We start from the raw sequence: 14667 nt of genomic DNA on the forward strand, positions 1-14667 counted from the left end.
GCGTACTAACCCGAAATTCTGCCGTGTGCTTCAACATATTTTTAATCCATCCTTTCACATTCAGAGGATACTGTCGTTGTGCCCACCTCTTATATCATGGACATAATTGAGCGAACTGTCCGAGTTATTTAAAACAGTTGATAATCAGCAGGATGGTCTGCTGCAGGTGACCCATAAGGCAAAGACTATGCTATACATCCTGCAATTAGCCTATTTATATCTGGAGCGCACAGGTGTTGTACGAGCATAATGTTTTTGCAGGGACATGATAGGTGATGAGAATCTATGGAGCTTATTCAACCTAAATGCATTCATTTTCTGAGCAGTCCCTCACAAACAAGCAGATACCCCGTAGAGATAAAATATACTAATGATATTAATAATAATGTCAAAGAATATGAATCATAGCATGTAAAATTGGATAAGCATTGAAGTAACATAAAAATAAGATGTAAAATTAGTGTCAAGATACAAAATATTACATTTTTGGATTGTGTAAGGAGTATGAATAACAGGCACATATACAAAACATTTCCTTGTTATTCAGGTTGCGGTGTTGTGGCCTCTACCAGTGTAAGTCTAGGTGACTGTCTTCATCGGGTGAACCTGGTGCTGCCGTCTCTGATTCTATCACTGGGCACATGCCAGCATGTAAATCCAAGACTGCAATCAGCCAATTCAGTGCAAGAAAAACTGCTGCTTTCCTGCCATCTCCCAGACTACACAGCCATACCAGGTCTTTTTTTTAGGATAGTAAGCTTGTTGCTATACATCTACATGTTACAGACAACGTATTGATCTCTGAAAAATGTGGTGACAAGGATCTGTAGAGCTTGATTTCACAGTGCTACACTTATTAAATCCAAAAAAAAACAGCCCAGTACAGCCTGGCACGTACAGGACTGTGTGCAGGCAGTCACAACTAACAATCTAACACGTAAACCAAAACCCCAGATAAAATCCTAAGTGTGGCAAAAATTCAAGCAACAAGTAGCACAGAGAGTGGTGCTGAGAGGAAAAAGAAAACAAATCAAAGTCAATCTGTTGCCATGTAGCATAATTTTGTTTCCCCCTCAGAGGGTGACATGGAGAGGGAACAGAGGAACCAGTTCCGGCCATGCTGGGTTTTGCAGTTCACAAGCGGCGCTGATGGCTCTTAGTACCATTTACTCATTTGGCACAGTGAGTAAGAGGACACGCTCTGGGGCACTGGCATCAAGCACACACCCCTCAGTCTCAAAACCAATCAAGGAGAGTAGAAAAGCAAAGAGGCAAGAGAAACAAACTGCACTCAGGGGAAGAGAGAATAATATTTCTTACAGTATAACTGCAGCTTCACTTTTGGTCTTTATTGATTGCTGCAATCTGGACAAACTCTCCAGTAACTTAAACAGTAAATTTCATCAGCAAAACCATCTGCTGTAATCCAACAAGTCTGGAAATAAAAACCTGAACTAAACAAATAAAACCTGCGGTCTGAGACTTTCACTGTGTTTGTGTGAATGGTGTGCTCCACACATCTTGTAACAGGATAAACCAATAGCTTTTATCATTATTATATTTTCACCACTTGTGTTTTGGTGCTTGCCAAGTGTTGATGCCTTGATAGAGATGGATTAGAAAGACTAGTGTCTCTTGCTTACCAATTGTACCCCCCTTTATCTCTCTGACCCCTAAAACTTAGCTGCATCGGTGGATGCTGTTAGTGATTACATTCACTACAGGGAAGCAGATCATTTCTGCTCTGCTCTGCTGCTAAAAATAGACCAGCCCTGTGTTCACCTTAGCACGTACACATACATACACACACACACACACACACACACACACGCAGCCAGCCACACATTAACTGCTACACTAGAGAATTGAGTGCAGTCATGTAGAAAGGGTGGGATGGGGGTTGTAGGGGTGCGGTGGGTGGCAAGGGGAAATCATATTTTGAGATATTAGCAGAGAGGAAGAAAAAAAACAGGATGAGCATTTGGCGATAGATGTGGTGGAAGGGGATGGAATAAAAAGGAGATGAAGAGGGCACAGTACTTTGAAAAGTGCAGTGGGGCAGAGCTATAGAGAGGGAGGCCTAAAATATTTGTAGAAGAAAAGTAAAGATGATAAAAGAAAGAGTAGCTTAAATGTTGATCTTAAATTAAGAAAGAGGAGGAGAAGGTGGGGATGAGGGATCTTCGATATCCTTCCTTCCCACTGAGCCAACTTCCCTCCCACGCTCGCAGCAGCGAGCCCTGTGACTTTCAAAGAAGACATTAATATTGCATTTTAAAGCCAACTCATGCTATTGTAAACATGGCATGATAGGTGCCACGGCGGTGTAGTAAGTGGGCATGCATCAGACACCCACATAAATTCAGAAAATATAGGCCTGCTCCAAAAATATATCTCTCTCAATAGTTCTGGATTCTGCAATGCCCATATTTTTCTGAGGTTTAACTAGTACAATCAGCTTTGTCTCATTAGCATAGGTTTTAGTCTTAACAAATGGTCTCAAATGAACCCTTGTAACAGCCCTGAGTAGCATATCCATGACAACATAATACAGGCTTATAAGAGGTTCATTGCACAGACAAAGTGAGCATGAAGTAGTGTGATACAAAGAAAGGTTGTCACATCTTCAATATAGTTGCTAGGGAAGACACTTTGAATCAGACCAATCAGGGCTCAATAACATAACTGAGCTTTCTTCATCTTTCAACATTAAATGCCGTGGCGCTGGAACAGGTAAAATGCATCATTATTTTAGGTTGTTATGACAACAGACAAGCCTGTAATTACAAAACCATAATTAGGTTTTTCTCTATTAAGTTTTTCTAGTTATGCGATTTAATGAAAATGTTCTGTTTCAAGGTATATATTGACATAAAAAAGGAGTGAACAACAGCTCTGTTTTAATAACTTGGCAAATTGAAGCAGTTAAGTTCACTTAAAAGGGAAATTACATTCAGAGTGATCAAAAATGTTTTTATCACTCAAAGGCATGTTTGCTATTATACAGTAAAATGCACTGCAATAAATAGTCTAATATATTCCTACATAAGAACTCTAAGTTGTGGTTGGAGTCAACTGAGGACAGGAAACAGAGAGTCTAACTCAAACTTAGCTGTCAAAAACAAAAAACATCCCAACAGAGTCTATTTAGAACAAAGAATAAAACTGGACTCATTAGAGTCTCCCAAAACAAGAGTTGAAGAGAAATTCAGAACTTTATGAAGTTGGTGGTGGTGAAGTTTTGATTTCTCTGTGACTGAGGGCAGGTTGTAGCTGGGATATAAAAATGAGACACTCTGTATCTGCAGCTCATTTAGGTGGCCATGATTCACCCGCTGGTCTTTTAAAACCCAGCTAACAAAGCAAGTGCTATCAGAGGCTATGACAAAGCCTATTAGCATTTCTCTGAAATTAGAGAGATTGAGGGAGTGGGAACAATGCCATAGCCTAACGACAAGAGAAATTACAATGAAGGAACTGGGCTCTGCAAGGCAATGTGCAGCCTGTGACACATTACAAATTGAAATAAGCAGACTTCAATTTCTCAAAGAAGTCAAGGAATACTCAACAAAATGAAAAGATAATGGTGAAACATGAAGAACTCATAGTTGCAGGACATAAACGACTATGGAATAAAACTTGCTACTTGGGCAAGGATTTATTTTTTCACCCTTTAAAGATAATTGATATTCAGTACAACAGAAAAACCTACCAGCAGCAAGGTCTTAGGAAGTGATAGAAATCCAAGTAATATAACACATCTCCACATAGGTAGTCCCAAACCTTTACAATTAACTAATGGAATGCAGCACTGTGTCACTAACTTTTGAGCCATATGTCATGAAAGCGCGATGTTTTCTTTCGCTTCCCAGCTACAACTCATTTTTCCCTTACCTCTCTGCAGAAGCTGACAATGTTCTCCCAAAGCTCCTTGGCCTCACCCTCATCATTTCGTCGACGGGCCTCTACATGCATGCTCTCCCTCCTCTTCAGAGGCTTCACCACTTTGCGAAGGGTGAGGTACTGCTGGGGCGTGTGGCACGCTGCACAGTTCTTGGCCTTGATGTCATTGAGCAGTGTACATGCTGGGCAGCTCCACTGTCCTACCTTCTCTTGAAGGCTCGATGTGGTGGAGGAAGAGGAATTGGAAGAAGTAATAGCAGTGGAGGAGGAAGGGAAGCCCCGGGTCTGTTTCCGTGTTTTATAACCCGAGGAGGATGAAGAAGAGGAAGGTGGACAGGAGCATGATGCATTACCAGACCCCGACGGGAGCCCACAATGTGTACAACAGCGGGTCACGGGCACCTGCTGCTCCTGAAAGCCATGCAGCTTGGAAGAGCCACAGGCTGAGCACTTAGATGCACCTGTGGGGTTGCGAAGGGTGCACTTGGAGCAGGCCCAGGTGCTAAAGTCTGGGCTGGAGGGGCTGGCCGGGGTGAATCGTACCGTTTCACAGCCTACAAGATCAATGAGATCCGCACCGACCCGCGATGATCGGCAGGCCTCGCACTTAGATGAGCTACCTGGGTTGGGCAATGAGCAGCTAGGGCACTTCCAGGTAGGGGTAGCTGAAGAAGCAACAGGGTGGTGGGGGGTCAGTGGGTGGTTCTGAGGGTCTTCTTCCTCCAAGATACTGAGGCGCTTGCTGGGGTATGAAGGTTCCTGGGGTTGGGCATGTTTGGGCTTGGCCGGCCGCTGTGGGCCTGGCTGGGGTGGCACACTGGCCGTTGAAGGTGAAGTGGGACTGGGAGTGTTGGTGCCTGCGTTTGGTGGGCGCCCTGGAGGGGGCACCTCTCTCCTGCTGCGGGGCACAGGGTTGTTCTGGAGGGAAGAGAAAGAAGTAAAAGGGGAGGAGAGAGACTGTGAGGAGACATGGGGGGGTTCTTGAGGATCACAGGGAGGGGCTGGGGGAGAGTCATCTGTTAGGTCTATGAGTAATGGGGCAGCCCCTGCTGTGTGAACAGGAAATCCCAGCACAGGTGTGCGCACCTCAGGCACCACAAGTGCCTCAGGGGGGATTTTAGGCAAAGACAGTTTCCTAGGCCCACCACACGCTGAGCACGACAGAGCTACAGGTGTGTTGTGGAGTGTGCAGCGAGGGCAAGCCCAGCCCGAGTGCTGCCCCTCAAGGCTGCCCACCTCTCCGTTGCTCTCAGACCGTCGTAGCACTTCCTCCTTAGCTGGATGCTGTCCATGGAGCTCAAGCAGAACTGTGGGGGTGAGGGTGGGTGTTGCAGGCTCAGCTGGAGCAGACGGGAGGCCGTTGGCAGTGGCGGCTATGGTGGTGGTAGGGGGTGTGTGAGTGGCAGGGGATGGTCCAAAGCCGCAGACAGAACAGGCTGCAGATCCCTGGGGATTGTTGAGGGTACAGCGCGGGCAGGCCCAGCGGTGCTCCTCAGTGCTGCTCAGCCTCAGGATCTGGTTAAGGTCAGGTTTCTGGCGCGGTGCCTCACAAATAGAACAGCGAGGTGCTGCACCGGCATTTAAGAAGGTGCAGCGTCCACATGACCACTCACTGCCTTGCACTGCTGCTGCCATGGAGCCAGGAGAGTGAGAGTGGCTGGAAAAAAGTAAACAATGAGTCAAAACTAATTAAACAATCAAACCAGTCAGTAATATATTCTGCCATATAACTGTAATTGATTAGCAATAATACATGCATATTAAGTATGCCACTGCTCAATCATTTAAGCTATTTCAATCAGTACTATTCTGAGCACAGTCTGAATTAAGTGTCTGTGGAGTACAGTAGGAGGAAAGGAAAAGACGTAAGAATGATGTGAGAAATAAGAAATTATGAAGAAGCCATAGAGTGAATACATGCTTCCAGTCAACGAATAGTGATTATTTTACAGAAGAGACGGCAGCAAAGTATCTCTGAGACTGCAAGTGGAGGAGAGACAGGCAGAATTAGAAAAGAAAAATAGAGTGTGAGAGGGAAAGATTAGCCAGTGCAAGGGAAAAATCAAATCTCCCTCCTGGGGGCACTGAGGGCAGTAAATCCATACACAATGGCCACATGATCAGAGCCAGGAAGACAGCACACAGAGAGAATGAGCCAGAGGAGAGGAGAGGAGAGGAGGCTGCTATTGCCTCAGAATACTAAGGCAAGAGATCCTTAAGTCCTCCTGACTGACACTTATTAGACTTGAAAAAACACACAGGATCTCTTCCACTTCACATTAGCACCTCTCTCCCCTTTTACTCAGTGAATGTTAATGCAGGGTAGACAGGGGCAATTTAAGGTCATGTCAATCCCATGCCCAAGTGAATTTCCAAATGAATTTTAAATGGGTTGGTCTATTAATTCTGGCAGCAGTTAAGACTTTGGCTTATTTTAATGACAAGTCATTCATTCTACTGGATATAAGGCAATTCAGAAAAAACTACCATGAACACCTTTAACAGGACTTAAAAAGCGTAAACAATGCAGAGGGAAATGCAATGAGAGGAGAACAAGTCAATTTTAAGATTTGATTCAGAAGCAGAGAGGGCATTTCATATATCTAGTCAGGCTCCTACACATAATAACCTAAAACAGTCTGTTGTTTTAAATTGACTTGTATGTACAGTTCATTCTATGTGCCTGCAGTTCAGTCAATCTGATTTATAGTGGGTATATTAGGGCCTTATTGGGGGAGGCAGCACAGTTGGATTCCCCCAGAGCACAAGGGGGGGGGGGGTTGAAGAGGTGTGGCCCAGAGGGGCTGATGTGACTGCGCTTTGGACTGGCCCATAAAAATGTCACTGTCACTCAAGCTTTTCATGTGTGAACACCAACACAGAGAAGGCAATGTGGAAAATGTAGGGTAGCGGAGGCTAAGGTGCTAAGAGCTAGGATACTACGATGTTCTTTACACTGATCCCAGTGGCAAAGATGCTGCCCACAGAATGACCACAGAGCATGTGGATCTGGCCACATTTATCCATCTTTATTATATTTTGGTTGGAGATATATGCTGATATCTGAAGCTGCTTTGACAAAGGCTTTTATGGGGAAGCCGTGGTTTCTCGCTATTTGTAAAATATCTATACTCCCTATGGAAACAGACCAATTTTTCTATGAAAAACAGTATCTGATAATTCCTTTTTTGTTTCCGTATTGGAGCAAGGGAAAAAAACAAAAACAAAACAACCTCACAGTCCAAGTGACATTTTTATGCCGCTGATGAAGTCTAGAAGAGTCTTGTAAGGGTGACTCCTTTCGTCACCTCTGCTCCCTAAGGTAAGGAGAATGACAGAGGGGAGGGATATTAATGTGTCTCTTTGGTTGTCTTTGTGTTTGTGGGTCCTTACAGCTGGGAGTGCATGCTTGTGTGTATGCAGGCATGTAGCTATATTTATTTGTAGATATAGCAACATAGTTCCTTGGTTTACTGTCTAACTACATTTGTGCCTCAGTTTGTGAGTGTCCTCGGCCTCAGGGCAGCAGAAGTATGGAAGTAGAAGTCTGGTGCTTTATGTCAGGAGCCATTAGCACAGCATTCATTCTCCTGGGCCGAAGTCAGCACACCAACATAAACAAGGGCCCCTAGAATGAGGAGGAAACTCAACCCTCCAATGATAATAGTGAGTAAAACTAGGAAAACACCATTTTTGTGAAGACACACAAACACTGAGAGATCAGTACTCAGCTCTTTGTTTTGCTCTCATCCCACAGTAATATCCTCAGTGCACTCCGGGTAGCTATGAAATATTGTTAAGTGTTCTTAACCTTAAAAATGAACATATACGGAGTTTCAATGCAGTATCAGTCACAGAGTAAGAATGTAAAAAAGCATCAAAGCCGTTTGCTGTGTCGTCAGATTACAACACATACCCCTCCCCCTCAGCAGTTCAGTTAAATGTGGTTGAATTAGGTGGCAGCCCCATGCTAGGATTGTTGGCACATGTTCATACTTTGCTTAGCTCTCAAAAATGCCCGCAAACAGCAATGACGACAACGACTACGACAACAACCAGTGTCAACACCTCACGTATGTTGACAGATTCTTCCCTGTGGTCGTTTTCAGAACCGTCAGTCCTCTTTTATCTCCAGCGATAGAGGAAAGTCATGGTGTCAGCCGCACTGACACTTTGTCAAAGCAATTGATCTGGTTCTCGCTGGAGCATAGAGATTGCAAATTCATTATGTTTCTGTTTGCAGCAGCCATTGTAAGAGCTTTTCATCGAAATGGTCAGCCTCTCAAGGAATTTTTAATATCTAGCTTAAGTATCTCATTATTATCTGTTGTAAGCTTTACACCTATCAAATGAAGGTAACACATGATGAACAACTACAAGCACATTCCTGGCCCTCAGTTAAGCAGATGTATTGTGAATGCATCATGAGTACACACACACACACACACACACACACACACACACACACACACACACACACACACACACACACACACACACACACACACACACACACACACACCTTTGTATGTCCAGTACATGCCTACAGCAGAAGACGAACCACTATAGCCTGTGATCCCTGAACCCTACTTAAAAGGATGCTTTCCATGTACATGGTCCACTCATTCACAGAAGTGCACACAAACCCACATAAACACACACATACACGCATGCACACTCCTTTGTCCTTGGCCCTGTGTTTAGTGGAGCTGTTCTAAAACTGCCCACTTCAGCTTCTCTCTTCCTCAGTGTCGCAGACCTGGGCTGGAAGCCAATAGCTTACAGTGGAGAGAGAGAGAGAGAGAGAGCGAGAGAGAGAGAGAGAGAGAGAGAGAGAGAGAGAGAGAGAGAGAGAGAGAGAGAGAGAGAGCTAACCTTTAGAAAACCCATCTTTTTGAAATGATGTCCTCAATGCAGCTTGCTGCTCATGAAGTACCTGCTCCTAGTCTAAATTCACTTAAGTAAGAGTATCAGTGACCCCTGGCCAATTTTTCAATGCTTCACTGGGCGTAAAACAATCATAGAACATCTTCAGCAGACTATTACAAAGAGCTTGAGCTTTAAAACGCTCCGTGAAAACGAGCAAACCGGTAACATCATGGTAAGGGGAAAAAGTTAAATTAACTGCTACAACCGAGATGTCTTCAAGGAAAAAAAGGGTACCTTGAGAAGCATCCCAAGTAAAAAGGTAAAAATGTAGACAATCCTGGACGTAAGATGGGTCAATAAAGCTGTAAGAAATGCTATGGCTGGGGTACATCTACAAAAGCACTGCTGATAGTGTGTAGGCCACCTATGGCTGGCTACTTGGATACACTCCACATACTGAACTCTGTTGCGAGATCAAGTGAGCTGAGTCTCGCCAGCTTCTCCCTGCCTCGCTGTGAGACATTTGGCCTTTGTGCGACAGTCATTAGCAGTGCCTCTCCAAGGCTGGCCCTGAGCCCAGGGCCTGAGGGGAAGGTGTGGTACCCTCCTTGGCCATTGGGGGCATAGAGTCTCTGCTTTATTCGTTCAACACAAAAACAAGTATCACCACGACACTGGATGTTATCATCGTTGACAATCCTTTTCCTAGATGATTAAACATGGCAATATGGTTAAACTGTTTCAGCAATCACATTCAACTAATAAATAAATAACACCAGGAGTTCTTAGGACAAAAATGTCATACTATGAATTAAGATCAACAATTCAAACACTTAACTGGCTGTCTAATGAATGAATCCTGGCATTGGACTAAGGTAAAACATAAAAAGGAGTCAGTCAGCACTTCAGAGATGTAATATAACAGATGGCCTGTCAGTCAGCGTACAGCAAGTGTCACACAGGGTTTCCATGACAGTTTATCTTGTGACTAGCTGTGCATTAAATATCTGCAAAACACAAGGGTTCTCAGAGCCATGACTGTAAACACTAGTAACCACACAGAAGGCTTTGATCCCAACATACTTTTTATCCTATACTCTTGTTGCCCATTACACTGATGATAACAATTAAAGTAAGAATACATTTCTTATCATGTGTATGCACATGCTACATGTATCTGCGAACAACATAACGAGTCAACTTCATCGTATGAGACCCTACTTGGCAGACAAAAAACAGGATCCCAACTGTAACTAGGTGCTGGTACACATTCGTTTGGAGTGTGTAGCTTGTACAGAAAGCCACATACAGTACATGCCAAGACAATTTAGCTGCAAGCTAAACCCCAGGGCAACCACAAGGTGTGTACTTGTATGATTAAAAGTATTTTCCTAGTAAATTAAACTTAGCTAAATGGCTCAACAGTCGCTGGATGTCGTGAAGTGAACTTGCCCTAATGGGGGTTGCTCTTGATTAATAAATCTACCCAGTCCATACAGTGCTGGCTTAATCTTGTCAGTAGACTTCACGTGTCTCTGTGAAAGGGAATTGTAACTCATGCTTATACTTCTGCACAACCTACTAACAGCAGAGAAATACCGTAAACAAAATATGCTTGTAATAAATTTGAGAACTATGACCAATAGCAAAACAGATTTATACAACAAAAGAGAAAATTAAAATTCCAAACCTTAGGTAATTACTGCATAACATTTAAAAGACTATCTCGAAGGGCAAAAAAAAAAAAAACAGTGCTGAAACAACTGGCTAATAAATAAATACTTACATACTCAAACTTTCTTATAATCAACATTCAGCTTTTTTAATTTGGAAATACATAAAATATGGCCACAGCTTCACAACTTCAAGTTTCAGATCATTAGTAACTGAATATTTGGGGTTTCTGGTATGCAAGCTTAAGCAATTTTAAACACACTTACATGGGGGAAATTAGGACTAATGAATAATCAATACTGCAAATAAACAGGGCCACTATTTTGCATTCATGCTAAAGCTGCAAAACACATATTTTCATTCAGTAATCCTTGCTATCCTCAGTGTCACATTTACAATATTTTGTAATGAACTTAAATTTATTAGTAGATTAATGTTTACATAAGGTATTAGGCCTATATTACAGTATAATTGCTTTTAACATTTGGAATAGTTTCGCCATTTTTCTTCTTTTATTGTTTCCTCTTAAGATCTCAGTCTCGTGTTATACTGTATCTCTTGGTCAGCCTTTTTTTTTTTTTTTTTTTTAATTTCAACTACTTATAACTTCAAAACTAAATTCCCCACAGGAATGAACAGTTACATCTATATCTCATATTACACTTACTTATTACTACACTTGATCTGTTGATAATGCATTTAATTTGTTATTTGTTACAAACCTCATTGCTTTTATTGTAAACTAATGACCCAGCAGGATCCTGAATTTCCTGAGACACAGCTTTCCACCATCAGTCATCTGGGATTACTAATAGGCCATGTGAGGCTGTAAAGCTCTAGCTAGCCTTACTGTGTTGAACTCACTTAGTGAGACAGACTCCAGATGTAGCCCAGCTCCACACACAAACACACTCAAATAAAGTGAGTCACTCTTTTGATAAATATTTGCAGGCGCAGTTTTGTGTGAACACAGGGAGAGAACTGGAGATGTAGATCTGGAGCTTATAAAATGTTTGTTAGAAAGATGTCATGGCTGTTGTGCACTGGACAGTGAACCTGTTTAATAGCTGCAACCCCATAAGTGACAGAGATGCAGGGAGGGATTTTCATAACTACCAGCTGCAAGGGCATTCCCCAGGGTTTCCAGAGTGCTAGCATTACTGCTTTTGCTTTTTGTTGTCTTCTACTTCTTCCATGCAAACATCACTGGCAGACAGACTGATGATGCCAGTGGAGTTGTGATTTTTGTATAACATTGCAGAGCTTGTTATTAAAAATGAGACTTATCAGAGGCTAATATGCCCTTGGATCAGACGAGCTGTATAAAAGGATAATGAATGTTGAAACATTCTGCTGCATCTGAACACACCCAGAAAACCCCGGTGATAGGGATTAGATCAGCACTTTCACACATTCTTTACCACACTAGAGAATACCAACTGAGAATTTATTTTGTTAGTAATGTAAGCGGTTTGTCTGCAGCAGCTTTACAGGCAAAAAGTTTTGTTCATCACTTCATTATGGGATTTTTCTTGCCTGCGAGATCAGAGCAACTTTTTCACTTAAAAAGTAATTCTCCCCTAGCAAACATTCCTCCCAGTCTTTCAGAGGAGCTGATGAGTCAGGGTCAGATTCACTGTAAAAGTCTTGTTCCTACGTGCCAACTAATATGCCATGGTATGATGAATATGACTCATTAATCAACTGATAGGTTTCCAGAACTCATTCATTACAACAAACATTATGAAGCTGAGCCACTGACTTATACTTATCTGAGACAAGTATCTAGGGCCCAAATTTTAGCAGCAGATAAAGAGTTTCTATTCACTAATACACCCTGACACTTGGTGATGTGGTACAAAAGATTGGTGACAGTAAAGCCTTAGTTACAAGGGACAACACAACATTGGGGAAGTTCCGATGAAGTAACATTCAGCAGGACACTTTTTAAATGAGATGAGAGACTTCTTGAGACAGAACATGAAGACAGAATACGTTTGTAAAATGTTATAGTGCTGAGGTTGGCACAAAGACTACTACCTGAGCAAATTAGACAAAAGGTCTTGAAAAAGTGCCATTAGGCCGAAACACTCCTCAAATAAGCATTGCTGAGGCTATACACTAAGAGCAATTTTAAAAACTGAATGAATATTCCCCTCTTATGAAAATGGAAGCTTACAAGAAGGGTGTGATGCTGTAGAACAAAGGGTGGCATTTTGTAAATATAATGTATCAGGGTAACGCCTTGCATGAATCTGGTTATGCTTTGATTATGCTTTTTATGATGTAAAGTTCCATACAGTCCATTACTGTTGTATTTCTGTTGTTGTTGTTTTTATGCAAGCCTGACCCTGATGATCACACACCTTATGATCAAGGCCTCATAACCCAGAACTATTATCAAAATAAGAGGTGAAAGAACAATAATTTCTCCTGGATAAGAGACAGCAGATACTAAAAATGAAAATATTGGTCAAGAGAGGGGAAGGGAAACACAAAGAATACCAGTAGCTTCTGACCTCTAGCTATGCCCTCAGTGAATATTGCACGACCTGTGCTCATTTTTGACGAGTGCATCAATCAGCAGTGGTGACAGCTTCAGACATTTGAATCTTTAAACAGAGGACACTGACTGGGTTTCAACAGACATCAGTAGCATGGAGCAAAGTGAGAACAAGCAGGAGGCTGGCAAGAAGCTCCAGAATCAGGGAGGAAGAAGAGGAAGAGATGGCAGGGGCTGGTGCTGCTGCTGCTGCTGTGCTAATCTCAAGTTCCTGCAGGCACCCAAACCTGGAGGGAGTACTGCTGACACAGCGCTGCAGTCAGCCAGAGGGGAACTTAAAAAACAGGCAGTACAAAGTAGAGTCTCACTTTCTGTTACCAAGATGCAAATTTAACCCTTAAAGGCAAAACAGTAAAACAAACTTGCCTTGAGGTTGATCTAGATCAATGCTTCTATCTGATGTCACTCAACACTGACACGAGTAATTAGCAGGTTATACAGTATTCTTCCAGAGGTGCAGTTTGCCACCACAGGTCTCTTTCTGTGTATGAGACTGCCAGGTTACCATGTGTGGTCTTATCTAGGGCCCAATTAAATTAGGTTACTGAACATATGCTACACATTTCCATGGCAACAAGAGTGGGGGAATCTGGAATCATGTCAGTTGCAGAGCCAATAGGCTATTTTTTTCTTGCCGCATCAGTCCTCTTTTTTCCAAAGAAAGCCACACTGTGAGACAAAGCTTGCATGCTAAATCCATTCTGGAAGCTCGGGGACTGTCCTGGCACGGCCCTGTCTTCTTCAGAAAGGCTACAGCAAGTGAGGACGCGCTGAAATAATTCAGACATAAACACAGCCAGTTCAACTGGTCAAAACCAAGTGGACCCATTTTAATCCAATTAAAGGGAGGAGAGCTGGAATAAACGCCATGATCCATCATGCTGGGACAGTAGAGACACTGGGAATGACTCTGGAGAGAGCAGACGCTGACTTTAATGGCTCAGGACTCCGAAGGCCATGTATAACGTAACACACTAACAGTATGGCTCTGGGATAAAATGAAGCACATTAAACAATAACAGCATTGGGATAAACATGTGGTTTGCTGCAATTTGTTAAAATAGAGAAAAGATTGCGATTTCTCAAGTTATGAAACATTGCGGCTCACACAACTACACATCTGTTGCAGATCTTTGTCTACTGAGTGGGATCTTTAGCCTTACTGAAGCTTCACAGTTGAGGTACTGATTCAGTGCATACAAACACTTCCCAATGTCAATGGGTCACTGTTGGATGAAAACAAATTGAAAGTGCCCAAGGATGAGTGTTCATGTGGTCTCCAAGCTAAGAAAAACAAGGGAAAGAAAAGGTTTTATAGGACATTATATTAGAGAATAAACTGTATAAGAATGGCTGAAGTTAAGCTGGGCTCATAGTATTCTGTTGTTTCTATATTTCATGCTCTGTCACAGCTCAGCAAAGCTTGCCTAACGTTGTTAGGCTCACACAGCAGTGTGTCTATGTGCATAAGACTGTGAGTGAGTGTATGTATGAGAGAGAGGGAGTGGGGGTAGATAAGAGGGCATGTTCCAAGTGCTGCTGCATAGTCTTTCTAAAGCATCTATTGTCTGAATGTGTGTGTATGTGTTGCTCTCTGCCTTGCAGCAATAGAAAGAAATGGTGTGTACTGTGTATTTGTGCATTTCTGCATGCGCTTA

General features: G+C 42.6%; 1 protein-coding gene across 5 annotated transcripts in view; it reads right to left on the minus strand.

Moving 5' to 3' along the window:
- capn15 (calpain 15) overlaps nucleotides 1-14667 on the minus strand; it is a 38864-nt gene that overhangs the window by 17567 nt on the left and 6630 nt on the right. For all 5 annotated transcript variants that reach the window (XM_040135024.1, XM_040135022.1, XM_040135023.1 and 2 more), the window contains one exon: nucleotides 3895-5560. In XM_040135024.1, the coding sequence (XP_039990958.1) occupies nucleotides 3895-5538 (1644 nt within the window). In that variant the 5' untranslated portion in view covers nucleotides 5539-5560. The remainder of the gene's footprint in view (nucleotides 1-3894; nucleotides 5561-14667) is intronic.

The sequence above is a fragment of the Xiphias gladius genome, chromosome 9 (genome assembly GCF_016859285.1).
Source record: "Xiphias gladius isolate SHS-SW01 ecotype Sanya breed wild chromosome 9, ASM1685928v1, whole genome shotgun sequence".
Classification (NCBI taxonomy): Eukaryota; Metazoa; Chordata; class Actinopteri; order Istiophoriformes; family Xiphiidae; genus Xiphias; species Xiphias gladius.